This window comes from Culex pipiens, chromosome 2, assembly GCF_016801865.2.
Source record: "Culex pipiens pallens isolate TS chromosome 2, TS_CPP_V2, whole genome shotgun sequence".
Lineage (NCBI taxonomy): Eukaryota > Metazoa > Arthropoda > Insecta > Diptera > Culicidae > Culex > Culex pipiens.
In genome coordinates, this window is record NC_068938.1 from 214,173,028 (window position 1) to 214,186,538 (window position 13,511).

Here is a 13,511-nt window from a genome sequence, read left to right on the forward strand (position 1 = left end):
TTTCCAGTCATACTTTGTTTTCATTTCGCGGGAAGCACGGATAGATTATTTTTGAAGTTGCTTGATGTTTTTATGTAGAAATTAAAATATCTTTCCAAATATTTGGATATATTTACCTATTTACCACTTGCTTTAAAACGCAGAAAAAAATTAGTCGATCTTATAAATAAATGATAAAAAGCTCTATTTTTTATATCAGCCCATTGCAACTCATGTTTTATGGAAAAAAGGAAGCTTCACCAGAAGCTTAAGCGAAGCTGCCATAAAGCAAGTTGAAAGCAACAGGTGACTGTGCTATTCCCACTTCTATCAAAGCTTTTTTCTTAGTTTAGCCGCAAGTGTGCTTTCGGTCATTTTTTGTGTTAATTGCTTTGATATTTGTAATTTGTTTTATTATTTGACACTTAACAAAATTTTCTTTTAAATTAACAGAGCATACCGTCAGTGGGGGTGACATTGGGTCTGGGGAGTGAGATCAATGAAACTAAATTCTGTTAAAAGAGTTTTGCAATGGACACCTTAAGATGACTTTGCTGAAAAAATCTCGTTCATGGAACAAATCCTGTCATTTTAGCAGCTGTCTAAAGTTGGATACGTTTTTTGCCAAAAATTACCTCTCGAAAAATCAACTTTTTAAAGTTTTCATTGGAATTGATCATAAAGTACCCAAATGTTTGAAAATCTCTACTTCAAACATTTTAGCATGTCAAAACGATTCCCTCGAACAAGAAACACTGTTGGATGACTTGTTTTTACCATATCTTTGTATTTGAGCATCATTTTAGTTTCATTTGTCCCAATAACGTCATGATTCGAAATCCGGACACTTAGTACCATATTATTTTTGTAATAGATGGCAAAAAATTACGTAATAAGTTGGAAATGTAGAAATATCATCAGGTTTAGTATTTTTAAGAGAATGCATCCAAAATATGTCCTTTGTAACAATTTTTCATCAGAATTTGAAAATAAAAATGACTTATTGTGCTTCAAATCCCGGACACTGTTAAAAGCTGATTCGAAATCCGGACACTTTATGACTCACAAATTTGGACTGAAATGTTAGTGAATGGCATTCTTTAGGTCTCAAATAAGCTGTTAACATCAAAACAATCGATAGTTTATATAAAAATTTGCTAGAATTTAAGGAAATCAAAAACATACATTTTTGCTTTGCCTTTCCGGTGCTTCGGACGCCTATGAAATATTTCCGTTGAAATGTTTCGCATTTTTGGTAAAATTATAATTTTATTGAATTTAAATGTTTTGGCATTAACTACAGCGTTCAAACAAACATTAAATGATACCTAGTTGATGTTAGAATTCATCAAATAACACAGTTTTGATATTCATAATGCGAACTTCTTTCCAAATAATTGATAAAACAAGTTGAAGTGTCCGGGTTTCGAAGCGTCCGGGAATTCGAATCATGTCGTTATCACCCCCTCTAAAGAGTGAGATTGGGTCAATTTTCAAACGATTGCCATTTAAGGTAGAGTTCATCAAATTACACCATATTTTGGGAAAATGTTAGCAAACTATTTAAGAACAATTCTACGATGAAAGATCTTTGATGTTATTTAAATTGTTTTTGTTATTAAGAAATTACGAGAGGTGTATCGTTTTTTGACTAATATTCACCCCCACTGAAGGTATAATATGATTGCTCGAATAATGTTTTTTTCAAATCGAATCTTGTGCGCTATCTTGCTCTGTGCTTTGCCTGCTGTGATTCTTATCAAGATAGCTGAAAGAACTCACAAGCCTCCCCAAATGTCCCCAAAATCAATCTCACAAGTTCAGTAGCAAGCACTTCCCATTCAAATTCTTTGTTCTCGAGGACACTTTGTTCTCAACCGCCTCTTCCATTTAGCTCTAATCTTGTACCCCCAATCTCCTCCCTAAAATCGAACTCCCTCCCCATCTCGCGTTATCGGGAACTCTCGGGAGCATTTTTCGGGTGTATGGATTTTGGTGTGTAAATAGCAACAAAAAAAAAGCAGAAGGTATTATCATGATACGCCCGTTTACGCCGCAGCAGCTGGTCTTTCCCTCGTTACTTTGGCGGGCTTTTTACTCCCACCAGCTAAGTTGCGGATCCGGCTGCCTAACCACGGGGGCTTTTTGCGCGGGCCTTTGTGATGGAGGGATTGAATTTTTTGATGAGGGAACCTGTGAGAGTGGATGAGTGAAATCACGGTCCTAATATTTTGCTCATCATGGGTTTTTGGGGGGTTGCTTTTTCCGGGGTAAAAGTTGAAAGTGAAAACCCGAAAAGGAACTTTCTCTCCATAAAACATATTTTAAAATTATTTTGAAAAAGTTTGAAAGAAAAAAAAATTACAAAACCCATGAAAGTTAGCCAAAATTGCCCATTTTTATAATTATCTTGAACTAAGGAAAAAATGAGTTATTCACCCTATTTCAACATAAACAAACCCTCAAAATCCCTTCCACTTAATGACTCTGATACAGTGACGAAATATATTAGTTTTACACCATCACCACAGGAAACATCCAGCAGCATCCCATTTTAGGGGGGTTGGCTTTTGGGGTCTTGTATCCACATCATCGTTGCCGGAGAGCTTAAATTTCATGTGTGCGTGTGGGTGGTCGTTTTTTTTGGACCGGAAAGGCGAAAATCACACCGAAAAACAACTTCCGATGATTATGCCACGTTCGCGCAAGAGACGCACCCTCATCCCCTTTCCTTTTGTTTCTCTTGTTGTTTCGCCCTCGTCAAGTCAAGCCGGTGGCGGCAACGTCGGCGGAGTGTCTCAAGTTTTGCGAACCCAGAGCCGGAGAGCTTTTTATGTCCCAATAAATTCTCACTATTATTTATGACTCGCCATAATTGAATTCGTGTGGATGGTTTGGTTTCGGGTTTATACGAGGGGGAGAGTGGGGAAGGGAGGTTCAGGGAGGGTGATTCGTCACTGGAGAAAAAGGTGGAATTGAGGGAGAGAAAAGGAGCTTTCATCGCGGAATCAGGACTTCCGGCGTAGCTTGTGATTTTTAAGGAGTTTTGTTTGTTTTATAGGAAACAATCAGGAAAATCCTCTTTGGTCCTTTTTCATTGCATTCAAAGTTATAATCGGTTAAAAATTTTGTTCAGCTTCCATTAAGGCCACCCACCTCCTATAACCGGCTCGAAAAATCAGGAGGCAAACACATATTTTTTTCGAAACACTTCAAAAATTGAATGGAAAAAAAATCCGATTCAAAACGATTTTTTGGTGAAATAGTTTTGGGTGATTCTCTACCAACTCACACGAAATCGGGAAAAGATACCCCAACCCCTCTTCAATTTGCGTGAAACTTTGTCCTAAGGGTTAACTTTTGTCCCTGATCACGAATCCGAGGTCCTTTTTTTTATATCTCGTGACGGAGGGGCGGTACGACCCCTTCCATTTTTGAACATGCGAAAAAAGAGGTGTTTTTCAATAATTTGCAGTCTGAAACGGTGATGAGATAGAAATTTGGTGTCAAAGAGACTTTTATGTAAAATTAGACGCCCGATTTGATGGCGTACTCAGAATTCCGAAAAAAACGTATTTTTCATCGAAAAAAATACAAAAAAAGTTTTTAAAACTCTCTCATTTTCCGTTACTCGACTGTAAATTTTTTTGGAAAATGTCATTTTAAGGGAAATTTAATGTACTTTTCGAGTCTGCAATAACCCAGTGTCGTGATCGGGGACTTTCTTTTATAATAAAAACACAGATATTTTGCAATCAACAAACAACACGTCTTATTCCACAGAAATTAACCACAAAACTGATTTGACAATCTTCATTCTCTCTTTCGCCGGCCGCGCGCATCTCGTTGTTTTCTCGCTCGTTGTTCTCTCTCGCAGCTCGCTAGCGCGCTCTCGCACTCAATCCACGATTAGCTAACAAGGCAATATTCATGAAGGTGCGCACTTTTTGGTGCGCTCTTAACTCTTATTTATGAATTATATCAATCTTACAATAAATACTCATTTAATAATTTATTACATATTCAATCCTGCAACCCATAATCCCTACATTCTCCCTCTTTTCTACTCTCAAGATGACGAATATCAATCATAATTCCTTACAGAAAAATTGCATGAATGCTAAATCAATTAATGTTTTGTTTTTATTTCCTAAAAGATTTTCGTCGGGTTCCTCGACTATGTTTTCATGCTGATCTAAATACGAAAGCGCAGTCTTCGAAATGTTTCATCTATGTTGTCCGAGAGGCTGACATCCGATCGTAGAAGTTGTAGAAAATGGAATGCGCTGATGAGGTTGAAAATTTAAAACACCTGAAAATATAAGAAAAAAAAAACGAGGAGAAAAACAAAAACCACAAATATTTCTCAAATAAATGCAGGTTTATCAATTTTTTTATGCAATACGAGATTAGAGATTGTTTACCTGATTTTCTTTGAATTTTATGTAATTTAAAATTAAAAAGCAAATTTTACAAACATTGCTGAAACAACACAACACGATTTAAAAAAATAGTAATTCAAATTCAAAAGCAATTTTTTTTAAACATTACGAATTAAATGGAATCACATTATTTTTATTTATCATCATTTTGTGAATATGAAATATAAAACAATGTGTTCTAAATTCAAAAATCTAACGTGTTGCTGACTTAAATAACAAATGAAGCATAATCCTGGCGTTTTTAAAGTTTTAAATTTATGTGTACCATAAAAAAACAAAGAATAAGCATTTCTAAAAATATATACAATGTGGTAATTTATTTATCTTATTTTAAAAAAAAATCTGAAACAAAAACTATGACAGGCACAGATATTGTTTTTACTCAAATTTACACTTTGAATTTATGTGCGCCCGCCACGGAGTTCAAACCGATCTATGGATTATGAGCCCAAGCCCAGTGCCACGTCCGATTGATCCACTAGACGGGACTTGAAGGTAAACATAAACTGATTTTAGGTAATGTTAAATGCAAACGTGACGAAAAGTATATGTTTGTGCTTAATACCCAAAAACACCCAAGATGGATCTTCAAGCCTTCCTCATTTTCAATATTTTTATCTGTACTTTTCTGTAACTTATTCCCAACCAAGCTGTACAGCTAAAACAAACATTTTTTTTAAAATAAAGACTAGCATGGAGATCGGAAGGAAAGGGGTCAAGAAACAGCTTCACGAACAGTAGAACAAAGGAGAGGGAGCGTTTTCTTAGGGTTTTTCTTCACCCTATCTGGCTTGCTTTCGCTTCTACTGCTGCCCATTTGAATTTTTTCTTGACCGGTTCCTTCCGATGTGCATACACCGCTTAACATTGTATCAAAAATTACCGCATTTTAACTAATTTTGAACTTGTTAATAAATCATGGCGAAAATTACTAAAATGCAAAATCAGTAATATTTTCAAAGAATTTGTTTTCATCAGTACCGGTACACTTTTATAAAATAAAAAAAACAGTCCATATTTAAGTTTAAGATGATTTCTTGAAAAGCAATATCAATAAATGAAGCAAATTGCAAAAATAATATAAATAATTCAATTAATGCTCAAAATGTGCTTTGCTGCACAAAATACATTTTTTTATAAAAAAATAAAATCAAATGTTGTTTATTCTTGCCACAAAAGCTTTCTTTAAAAAAAATTTTTACCGATTTAACGATTTTGTTCTGTAAATGCATGGTAGTATCAACATTTTTCAACTTTTATATTAAAAATTTTGTACTTTCTATTAATATTCACTTACGCGATCTTTTAACCAGACAAAGAATAGTTTTTACCGAATAGTTTTTTTTTCTCTGTTGTGTCTACTTAATAATATTTTTGTTTATCTTGAAACAAAACATAGTTCAGAAAATATTATTCTAATGAATAAAACAAAATCATGTGGTAAATTGTTGCAATAAAAATAAAATATATAAACTGAAATAAATGCCGTTCCGCTATATTCGATTTCTATTATATGTCAAATTAATTTTCTCTTCAAATTGTATTTATTGTAGCTAAAGGTATGGATTCAAGCACTGTTGATATTACCGTAGATTAGATTATTCAATGTTACATTTAATCATGATCAAAACAATGTTTAAGGTCATTTTATTTATATATACCTTCAAAATGTACTGTGCTTATCAGATAACAACAAAAAACATATTTTATTCAATTATTCTTGTAATGCATAGATGTATAGATTGCAATCTGACTACTATCTCAAAGGGTTCCAGCTCAGGCGAAACATTTTTCAAACTACCACCGCAGAGGTCTGTCAGGCTCCAACACGGAGGAGACAATATCCTAACCATAAATTCCTTCAAAACGTATCTTGCTTATCTAAAAACAGCTGAAAGATTTTTTTAATGTTTTATTTTTAAATATTTTGTTTTATTTTTCTCGTAATGTAAAATGAGTTCCAAGCAACTTTGATATATTACTTGAGTAGATTGTTCACAGAAACTTATTTTTTTTAATCACGATCTTTACGATCCCTGTCAATAATTTCTTTTCTTATTTAAAATTTTAACTTTTTCTTTGCTGATAAACTCCTGTTATGTAATTTGAAAAAGTTTGGTTTCATAATTAAGTACAATCGATTAAAGAACCCCAAAGTTTCTTTAATTTATTTCAAAATAATGTTTCTCTTAATTGATTTTTGATGTACTTACCATACTAAAATTTTGAAAGTTTTTTTTTTAACTCAATAAAATGATACAGTGTTAAAATATCATTTTTATCGAAATTAATGAATGATTTTAATCCATTTTGATACAAATAACAGATATTACATTGAAAAATAAATTTAAATATTTCCTAGTTTTTTTTTTTTAAATAATGTTTTTTTTTGTTGCTCAAATTGTCACTCATACTTCTCAATTCAAAATTAATATTCAAATATTTGTATTATTTTCTCTTGTGACGCAACGCTCTCACACTTTAAATTATATTTCAAGCATTTCTGATGATTAATCATTCCTTTATTTATTATTTAAAAATGCATCAAATTAATTATTAAGTGTATTATTTTACATTTTTTTACTAATAATGTAATGTTCATGTTAACGATTACTTAAATTTTTACTTCCCTGTGAAATAATGTTGGGTTTCAAGCAACTTTTGTATCACAGCTGAGTAAATCGATTAAAGTAACAATTAACCATAACAACTATCAATATGGAATACTTAATCATTAGCGTCTTTCAATTTAGAGCAGCGATTCTCAACCTTCTTCTAGGCTGGTACCCCCTACCGTGTAAATCAAGTAGGCCCGGTACCCCCGTTGAGAATCGCTGATTTAGAGGTTTATCTTTCAAGAGAGGAAAACTCCAGTTTTAGTAATAGTGACAACCGTTTTAGTCCTATTCGATGAATTTAAAATCATTTTTTTAGGTAGTTCACAGACATAACGCCAAAATACATATTGCTTTATCTGTGGATACCAAAAAGTGCTCACTTTCACATTTAAATTTATTTATTAATTTTCTTAGGTCAATTTCTTTTGTGATGTTAAAGACGGTCCTTAATTGAATGAAAAAATTTGCTGAACAATATATTTGTAAAATCCATAAGGCTCCTTCTGCGAAGTTATTTAAAAAAACGTTACATAATCCACCTTTAGGAGGTTGGTGCCTTCCTCTCATTTATAGAGTGATTCCAACCCGCCTAAAGTGTCCACATGGTTTATTGATCTCCCCTAACGTGATCGCAGCACCAGAGCTCCTAATAAATTAACAGACTACCTACACAGAAAAAAAAAATCATGGTAATATTACATCTGGGAAGGGGTACATCTTTTATGTCAGAAAAAAGGTGTAATTTTACCTCTGAAAATGTGTAATTTTACCACTTTTCTGGTGTAATGTCACTTTTTCAGTCTAAATTGAGGTAAAATTACATCATAAAAGAGGTAATATTCAACCTTCCAAAATTACAGCTTCCAAATTTACATTATTTTTTCTGTGTACAGACTTTTTATCAAAATTATACAGACACGGCCTTTGAGGAAAAAGGCATCCCTCTACACGGCTTTTTCGTGGCGATCAGACCCGACCAGTTGAGGTTATGTGAATTCAGACCATTTTTTAAACTGCTTGTAATTTAAGATAGGTAAGTCAGATCTTGAAAATTCTTACTTTACCTAAAAGGTCTTCTCATATGCTTTCTAAAAATATATAACATGTGAGAGTTTCATGAAAAAACCACCCTTTTTACCATAATTTTAATTTAATATGAAACGGTTTTTTAACATGACTTTTTAAATGCATGATAAAACTGCATGAATTTAAATAGCAACTTAGGGGACGTTAAGACGGATCGATTAAAACCGTTCCGGCCAAAATCGGTTGAACCTGTGACGAGATATTCCAGTGACATTGATTTGGTACACATGTCTACATACAGCCAAACACACAGACATTTGCTCAGTTGGTGATTCTGAGTCGATATGTACAAATGAAGGTAGGTCTAGGAGGTCTAATTAAAAAGTTCATTTTCCGAGTGATTTTATAGCCTTTCCTCAGTAAGGTGAGGAAGGCAAAAATCATCACAAAAGTCTGTCGGGTTCCTTTATCGAGGAGATTGTTATCTGACTGCTTTCGCAAAGAACTCCAGCACAGATTGTTCATTTTTTTTATCTGACTACCATCGCAGAGGTCTGTCAGGCTCCAACACAGAGGAGACTTTTTTCTGACTACCATCGCAGAGGTCTGTCAGGCTCCAACACAGAGGAGACTTTTTTCTGACTACCATCGCAGAGGTCTGTCAGGCTCCAACACAGAGGAGACTTTTTTCTGACTACCATCGCAGAGGTCTGTCAGGCTCCAACACAGAGGAGACTTTTTTCCGACTACCATCGCAGAGGTCTGTCAGGCTCCAACACAGAGGAGACTTTTTTCTGACTACCATCGCAGAGGTCTGTCAGGCTCCAACACAGAGGAGACTTTTTTCTGACTACCATCGCAGAGGTCTGTCAGGCTCCAACACAGAGGAGACTTTTTTCTGACTACCATCGCAGAGGTCTGTCAGGCTCCAACACAGAGGAGACTTTTTTCTGACTACCATCGCAGAGGTCTGTCAGGCTCCAACACAGAGGAGACTTTTTTTCTGACTACCATCGCAGAGGTCTGTCAGGCTCCAACAAAGAAGAGACTTCAAAATTAACTATGACTAATCAATTAAAACGGCAAAAAAACGTTGCTCAAATCAAATTTCAAAGCAAAACATTGTTTGTCAATTTCTGCATAAATCTATAAAATTTTCATTAGAATTCTAAAACGCTAGTTTTCCATTTCCACAGCATCAAGCAACAATCTAATATTGCATCAAATTCACAGTAAAAATTTATCGTCAATAATAACAACAATCAAATCTTCATTCAAATGAGAACTAAACATTTTTCATTAACCATAAAATTAATAATCAAATTTTGCATCAACTTCAAAACAAATCATTGGTCATCAATTACCATATAAACAATCGAATATTGCGTCAAATTTAAAACTCAAAATTGCCATAAAATAACAATCAAATATTGCATGAAATTTAAAACCGAGTAAAATACCGTTCTATAATAACAATACTCAAATTCAGAAAACAAATCTTGGCCTTCGATTGCCACAACAAAAAGCAAATCTATCATCATATTCAAAATAATACCTGGTTTTCAATTACCACAATATCAATCAAACCTCGTATCTTACTCGAAACAAAATATTGGTTTTCATTTATCGCAAAAATAAGCAAATTTGTCATCTTATCATAACAAAACATTGGTCTTTAATTCCCTCATCAACAATCAAATCTTTCAATCAAAATTAAACCTGTAAATTTTGTTATTTGTGATTTTATTGGACTTTGCATCAAGTCATTGCCACAACAAGCATATCTTTCATTAAATTTAAAACAAAACTAACAAGAAGCAAATATTTATCTTATTCAAAAATAAACATTGGTCTTCAATTACCAAAGTAACCAGCATCCAATCCAAAATAAAAAATAAAAATAATGATCATGATCATCAATAATAACAACAATCCATAACAATCAAATTTTGCATCAAATTCAAAACATTGGTCGTCAATTATAATAACAACAATAAAATTCAAACAACAAATTTGATTTCAATTACCAAAACAATAACTAAATTAAAAACAAATTATCTACCTTCAATCGCAAACTAATCCTCCATTTAATTCATAAAGAATTATTGATTTTCAATTTCCACAATCTTGTCAAATCTTTTGTCAAATTATAAACAAAATATTGATTTTCATCAATCACAAAAATAAGAAGAAAAAAAATTGAAGTCTAATTCGTAACAAAACATTGGAGTTCAATTTCCACAACAACGATTAAACATTGCATCAAATTAAAAACAAAACATTGGTCGTCAATCAAAACAACAACAATCAAATCTAAAGCAAAAATGTGATTGTACAAAAACAATCAAATCTTGAGCAAATTATTTGCCTTCAAATTCCTGCATAAACTTAGAATAAAACATTGGTTTTCAATTATCACAACGAAAAGCCAAACTTACTACTTCAAAACAAAACATTCGTTCCCAATATCACAACAACAAGCAAATCATTCATTAAATTCAAGACCGTCAATTATCGCAGATAGTTTTATGCCTTTTATCAATTTCAAATAACAAGTTCAAGCAAAAATCTACCTGTTTCAAAACACAGGCACAACAACAAAGCGAAATTTGGACCTGCTTCCTGGCAGGTAAACAAAACTGTTGGATTTCACAACACAACAATTCAAGCAAAACAAATGATCTTTCATGAATCAAAAAGGTTCGACTTACCGGACTGTGCCATTGTCGTGATCGGGGACTTTCTTTTATAATAAAAACACAGATATTTTGCAATCAACAAACAACACGTCTTATTCCACAGAAATTAACCACAAAACTGATTTGACAATCTTCATTCTCTCTTTCGCCGGCCGCGCGCATCTCGTTGTTTTCTCGCTCGTTGTTCTCTCTCGCAGCTCGCTAGCGCGCTCTCGCACTCAATCCACGATTAGCTAACAAGGCAATATTCATGAAGGTGCGCACTTTTTGTTGCGCTCTTAACTCTTATTTATGAATTATATCAATCTTATAATAAATACTCATTTAATAATTTATTACATATTCAATCCTGCAACCCATAATCCCTACACCCAGAAGGACCATTTTTTCATTTAGAACAAAAATTTTTATTTTAAAATTTCATGTTTTACCACAGACAAACAGACGTAAATCATTGAACAAATTTAACGAAAATCCATCAATCACAAAAAAATGGAAAAAGGTTAGCTAGTAGCTCGATCTGGTGGCCAATACTAGCATTAAGCATCACTGTATATGAGAATTGGTTAGTGTGTGAGTGAACGCGGTCACTCTTGTTGTAGTGAGAGGAGGGAGATTTGTTTACTAACATTTACATTTGTTTACCAACATGTGAGAAGAATGCAAGAAGTTCAAATTCTTAACTCACGCAGACGGTCCACGTCCGCGTCCGATTGCGGCCATGCACTAGGTAAATCTTGCCGAGGAAACATTCGTGTAGGCTGCAGAGGTTGATGGAAAGATGCACCAGTTTGAGGGTGGTTTGGGTATTACTGCGCTGTTTGTGAACAATGCCCACAAATTGGCCATGAGTTTAAATAATAAATTTCTTGGCGTGAGGTTAAGCTACCTTCTCGGCAAGCAATTTAGTCCACTTGCAAGCAACCAAATAATCGTATGAGACCAGGTTGACCTTGTTGTCGACGGTCTATACCTACATCTTCAACCTTACCAGTGGCCAGTTTCTGCCATCCAGCTTTCCTGGAGACCAACATCGGCGATTCGGCGTTGAACGTGAAAAATCATTTATGTACAGAGACAATTCGCTAATCCGATTATTGATAATATGAACGGCTTAGCATTCGAATAACTAGAAATACATTTATTTATGCCAGTTGGTTAGACTGCATTGGTTTTAAATAGTTTTCTTTGCATAGTTAAATAAAATTATACATCGCTGGACACCGGTTCATCCATGAGGGACGGATTTGAGGGCCACGACGGAGTCAACATTCTCGAGGTCGGCCGGGTTGTCAATACCGAGTTGCTGAAATCGTGGTAAGCGCAATCGCCATCGCTGGACACAGCGTCATTCATGACGGCCGGATTTGAGGACCACGACGGAGTAAAGATTCTCGCGGTCTCTTGCGTCCTCGAAGTCGGCCGGGTCGCGCAACTGCCATCGCTGGACACCGCGTCATTCACGAAGGCCGGATTTGAGAACCACGACGGAGTCAAGATTCTCGCGGTCTCTTGCGTGCTCGAGGTTGGCGAGGCGATTCCGGTGGACACTGCATTGCCTAACCCATTCACCTGGTCAAGTTGGGGTACACCATCTATAATGTAGACCAAATTCAGTTTCTAATTGCATTCATTCAAGATCTAGTTGAAATTTACCAACGCCGACGGATGAAATAACAAAATCAGCTGAATGGGACGGCGTCTCGTTGTTGGAATTGCCTAAGAATCTTCCGATGTTCAGAACACCGGAATCGTTACTCGTAGCTTCCGGCATTTCTTCGTCCAGTGGCTCGTGTCGGTCTAGCAGTAGACTTCCGCAGTTCGCATCCGGCATATCTTCATCCTGTAGCTCGTGTTTTGTGATAAAACTTTCAAACCAATCCGGCGTCTCTTCTTCTAACGGTTCGGCCGGGAAGGATTGAGGATTATCTAAATGCTCAACAGACCATTCAGCGGAATCCACACCCGGAGGCGGGTCCGGATCCAAAAATTCCACCGACCAATCTTCTCCAAACTGGTCCATCCTCACACTCAAGTAGCAGCAGAAAAAAAAACAAAACTTTTGGCGCGCTAGCTGAAACTTTTGGCGCGCTAGCTTAAACGTCATTTGAAAGTGTGCCTTGATTGCAGCGCCATCCTATTCTGGTGGATAATCCGAGAACTAAGTTTAAATTCAAATCAGCCGTTATATTCCTGATTGATGGAATTAAAAAGAGATTTACGTCTGTTTGTCTGTGTTTTTACTAACTTTGCAGAGAAATTTATTAGAGTGTGGTAATAATCTACAAAGTTGTAAAGCAGACAATTACAAAAAAATTATATATATACAAACACAAAGCAGTTTTGTCTATTTTATTATTAAATTTCTTTGAATTTTCATTGCAAAATTGATAAAATAACGATGAATAAGTTTCATGTTATCACGTGAGGAAAATTCAAAATGGTTGGAATATTTTAAGTCAAAATCAAATCTTTTTATTCAATTTGAAAAATAATAATAAATTTAAGGAATATTTTTTATAATTTCCTGCAATGTTCAAAACCAAATGTTACAAAAACTATTATAAATGAAACTTTGCCTAAACTTTTTTGAAATAACCAAAGTCCCCTTTGCTGAAATCCACGAAAATAGACAAAAAAATTACTTATGCTACTAATTCTACCTTTTGGTGAACTAAGAATGCATTTCAATAGATTTTAGAAAATTATTCTGATATTAAAAAAAATACCGTTGAATATTTTGTGTC

The 13,511-nt window shown here is 34.5% G+C and overlaps 1 protein-coding gene across 1 annotated transcript; it reads right to left on the reverse strand.

Moving 5' to 3' along the window:
• Nucleotides 1-11,199: 11,199 nt before the first annotated feature.
• LOC120416864 (uncharacterized) lies at nucleotides 11,200-13,007 on the reverse strand. Its single transcript, XM_039578761.2, has 2 exons — nucleotides 12,421-13,007; nucleotides 11,200-12,359 (listed from the first exon to the last, which is right to left on the reverse strand). Exons 1-2 carry the CDS (start codon nucleotides 12,869-12,871, stop codon nucleotides 11,971-11,973), a joined length of 840 nt encoding a protein of 279 aa, XP_039434695.1. The 5' UTR covers nucleotides 12,872-13,007; the 3' UTR covers nucleotides 11,200-11,970.
• Nucleotides 13,008-13,511: the final 504 nt, after the last annotated feature.

Coding starts and splice junctions, on each gene's coding strand:
- LOC120416864 (XM_039578761.2), bottom strand. CDS start 12,871: ATGACGTTTAAGCTAGCGCGCCAAAAGTTTCAGCTAGCGCGCCAAAAG. Junction 12,360..12,420: donor TATTTCATCCGTCGGCGTTG/GTAAATTTCAAC, acceptor TCTACATTATAG/ATGGTGTACCCCAACTTGAC.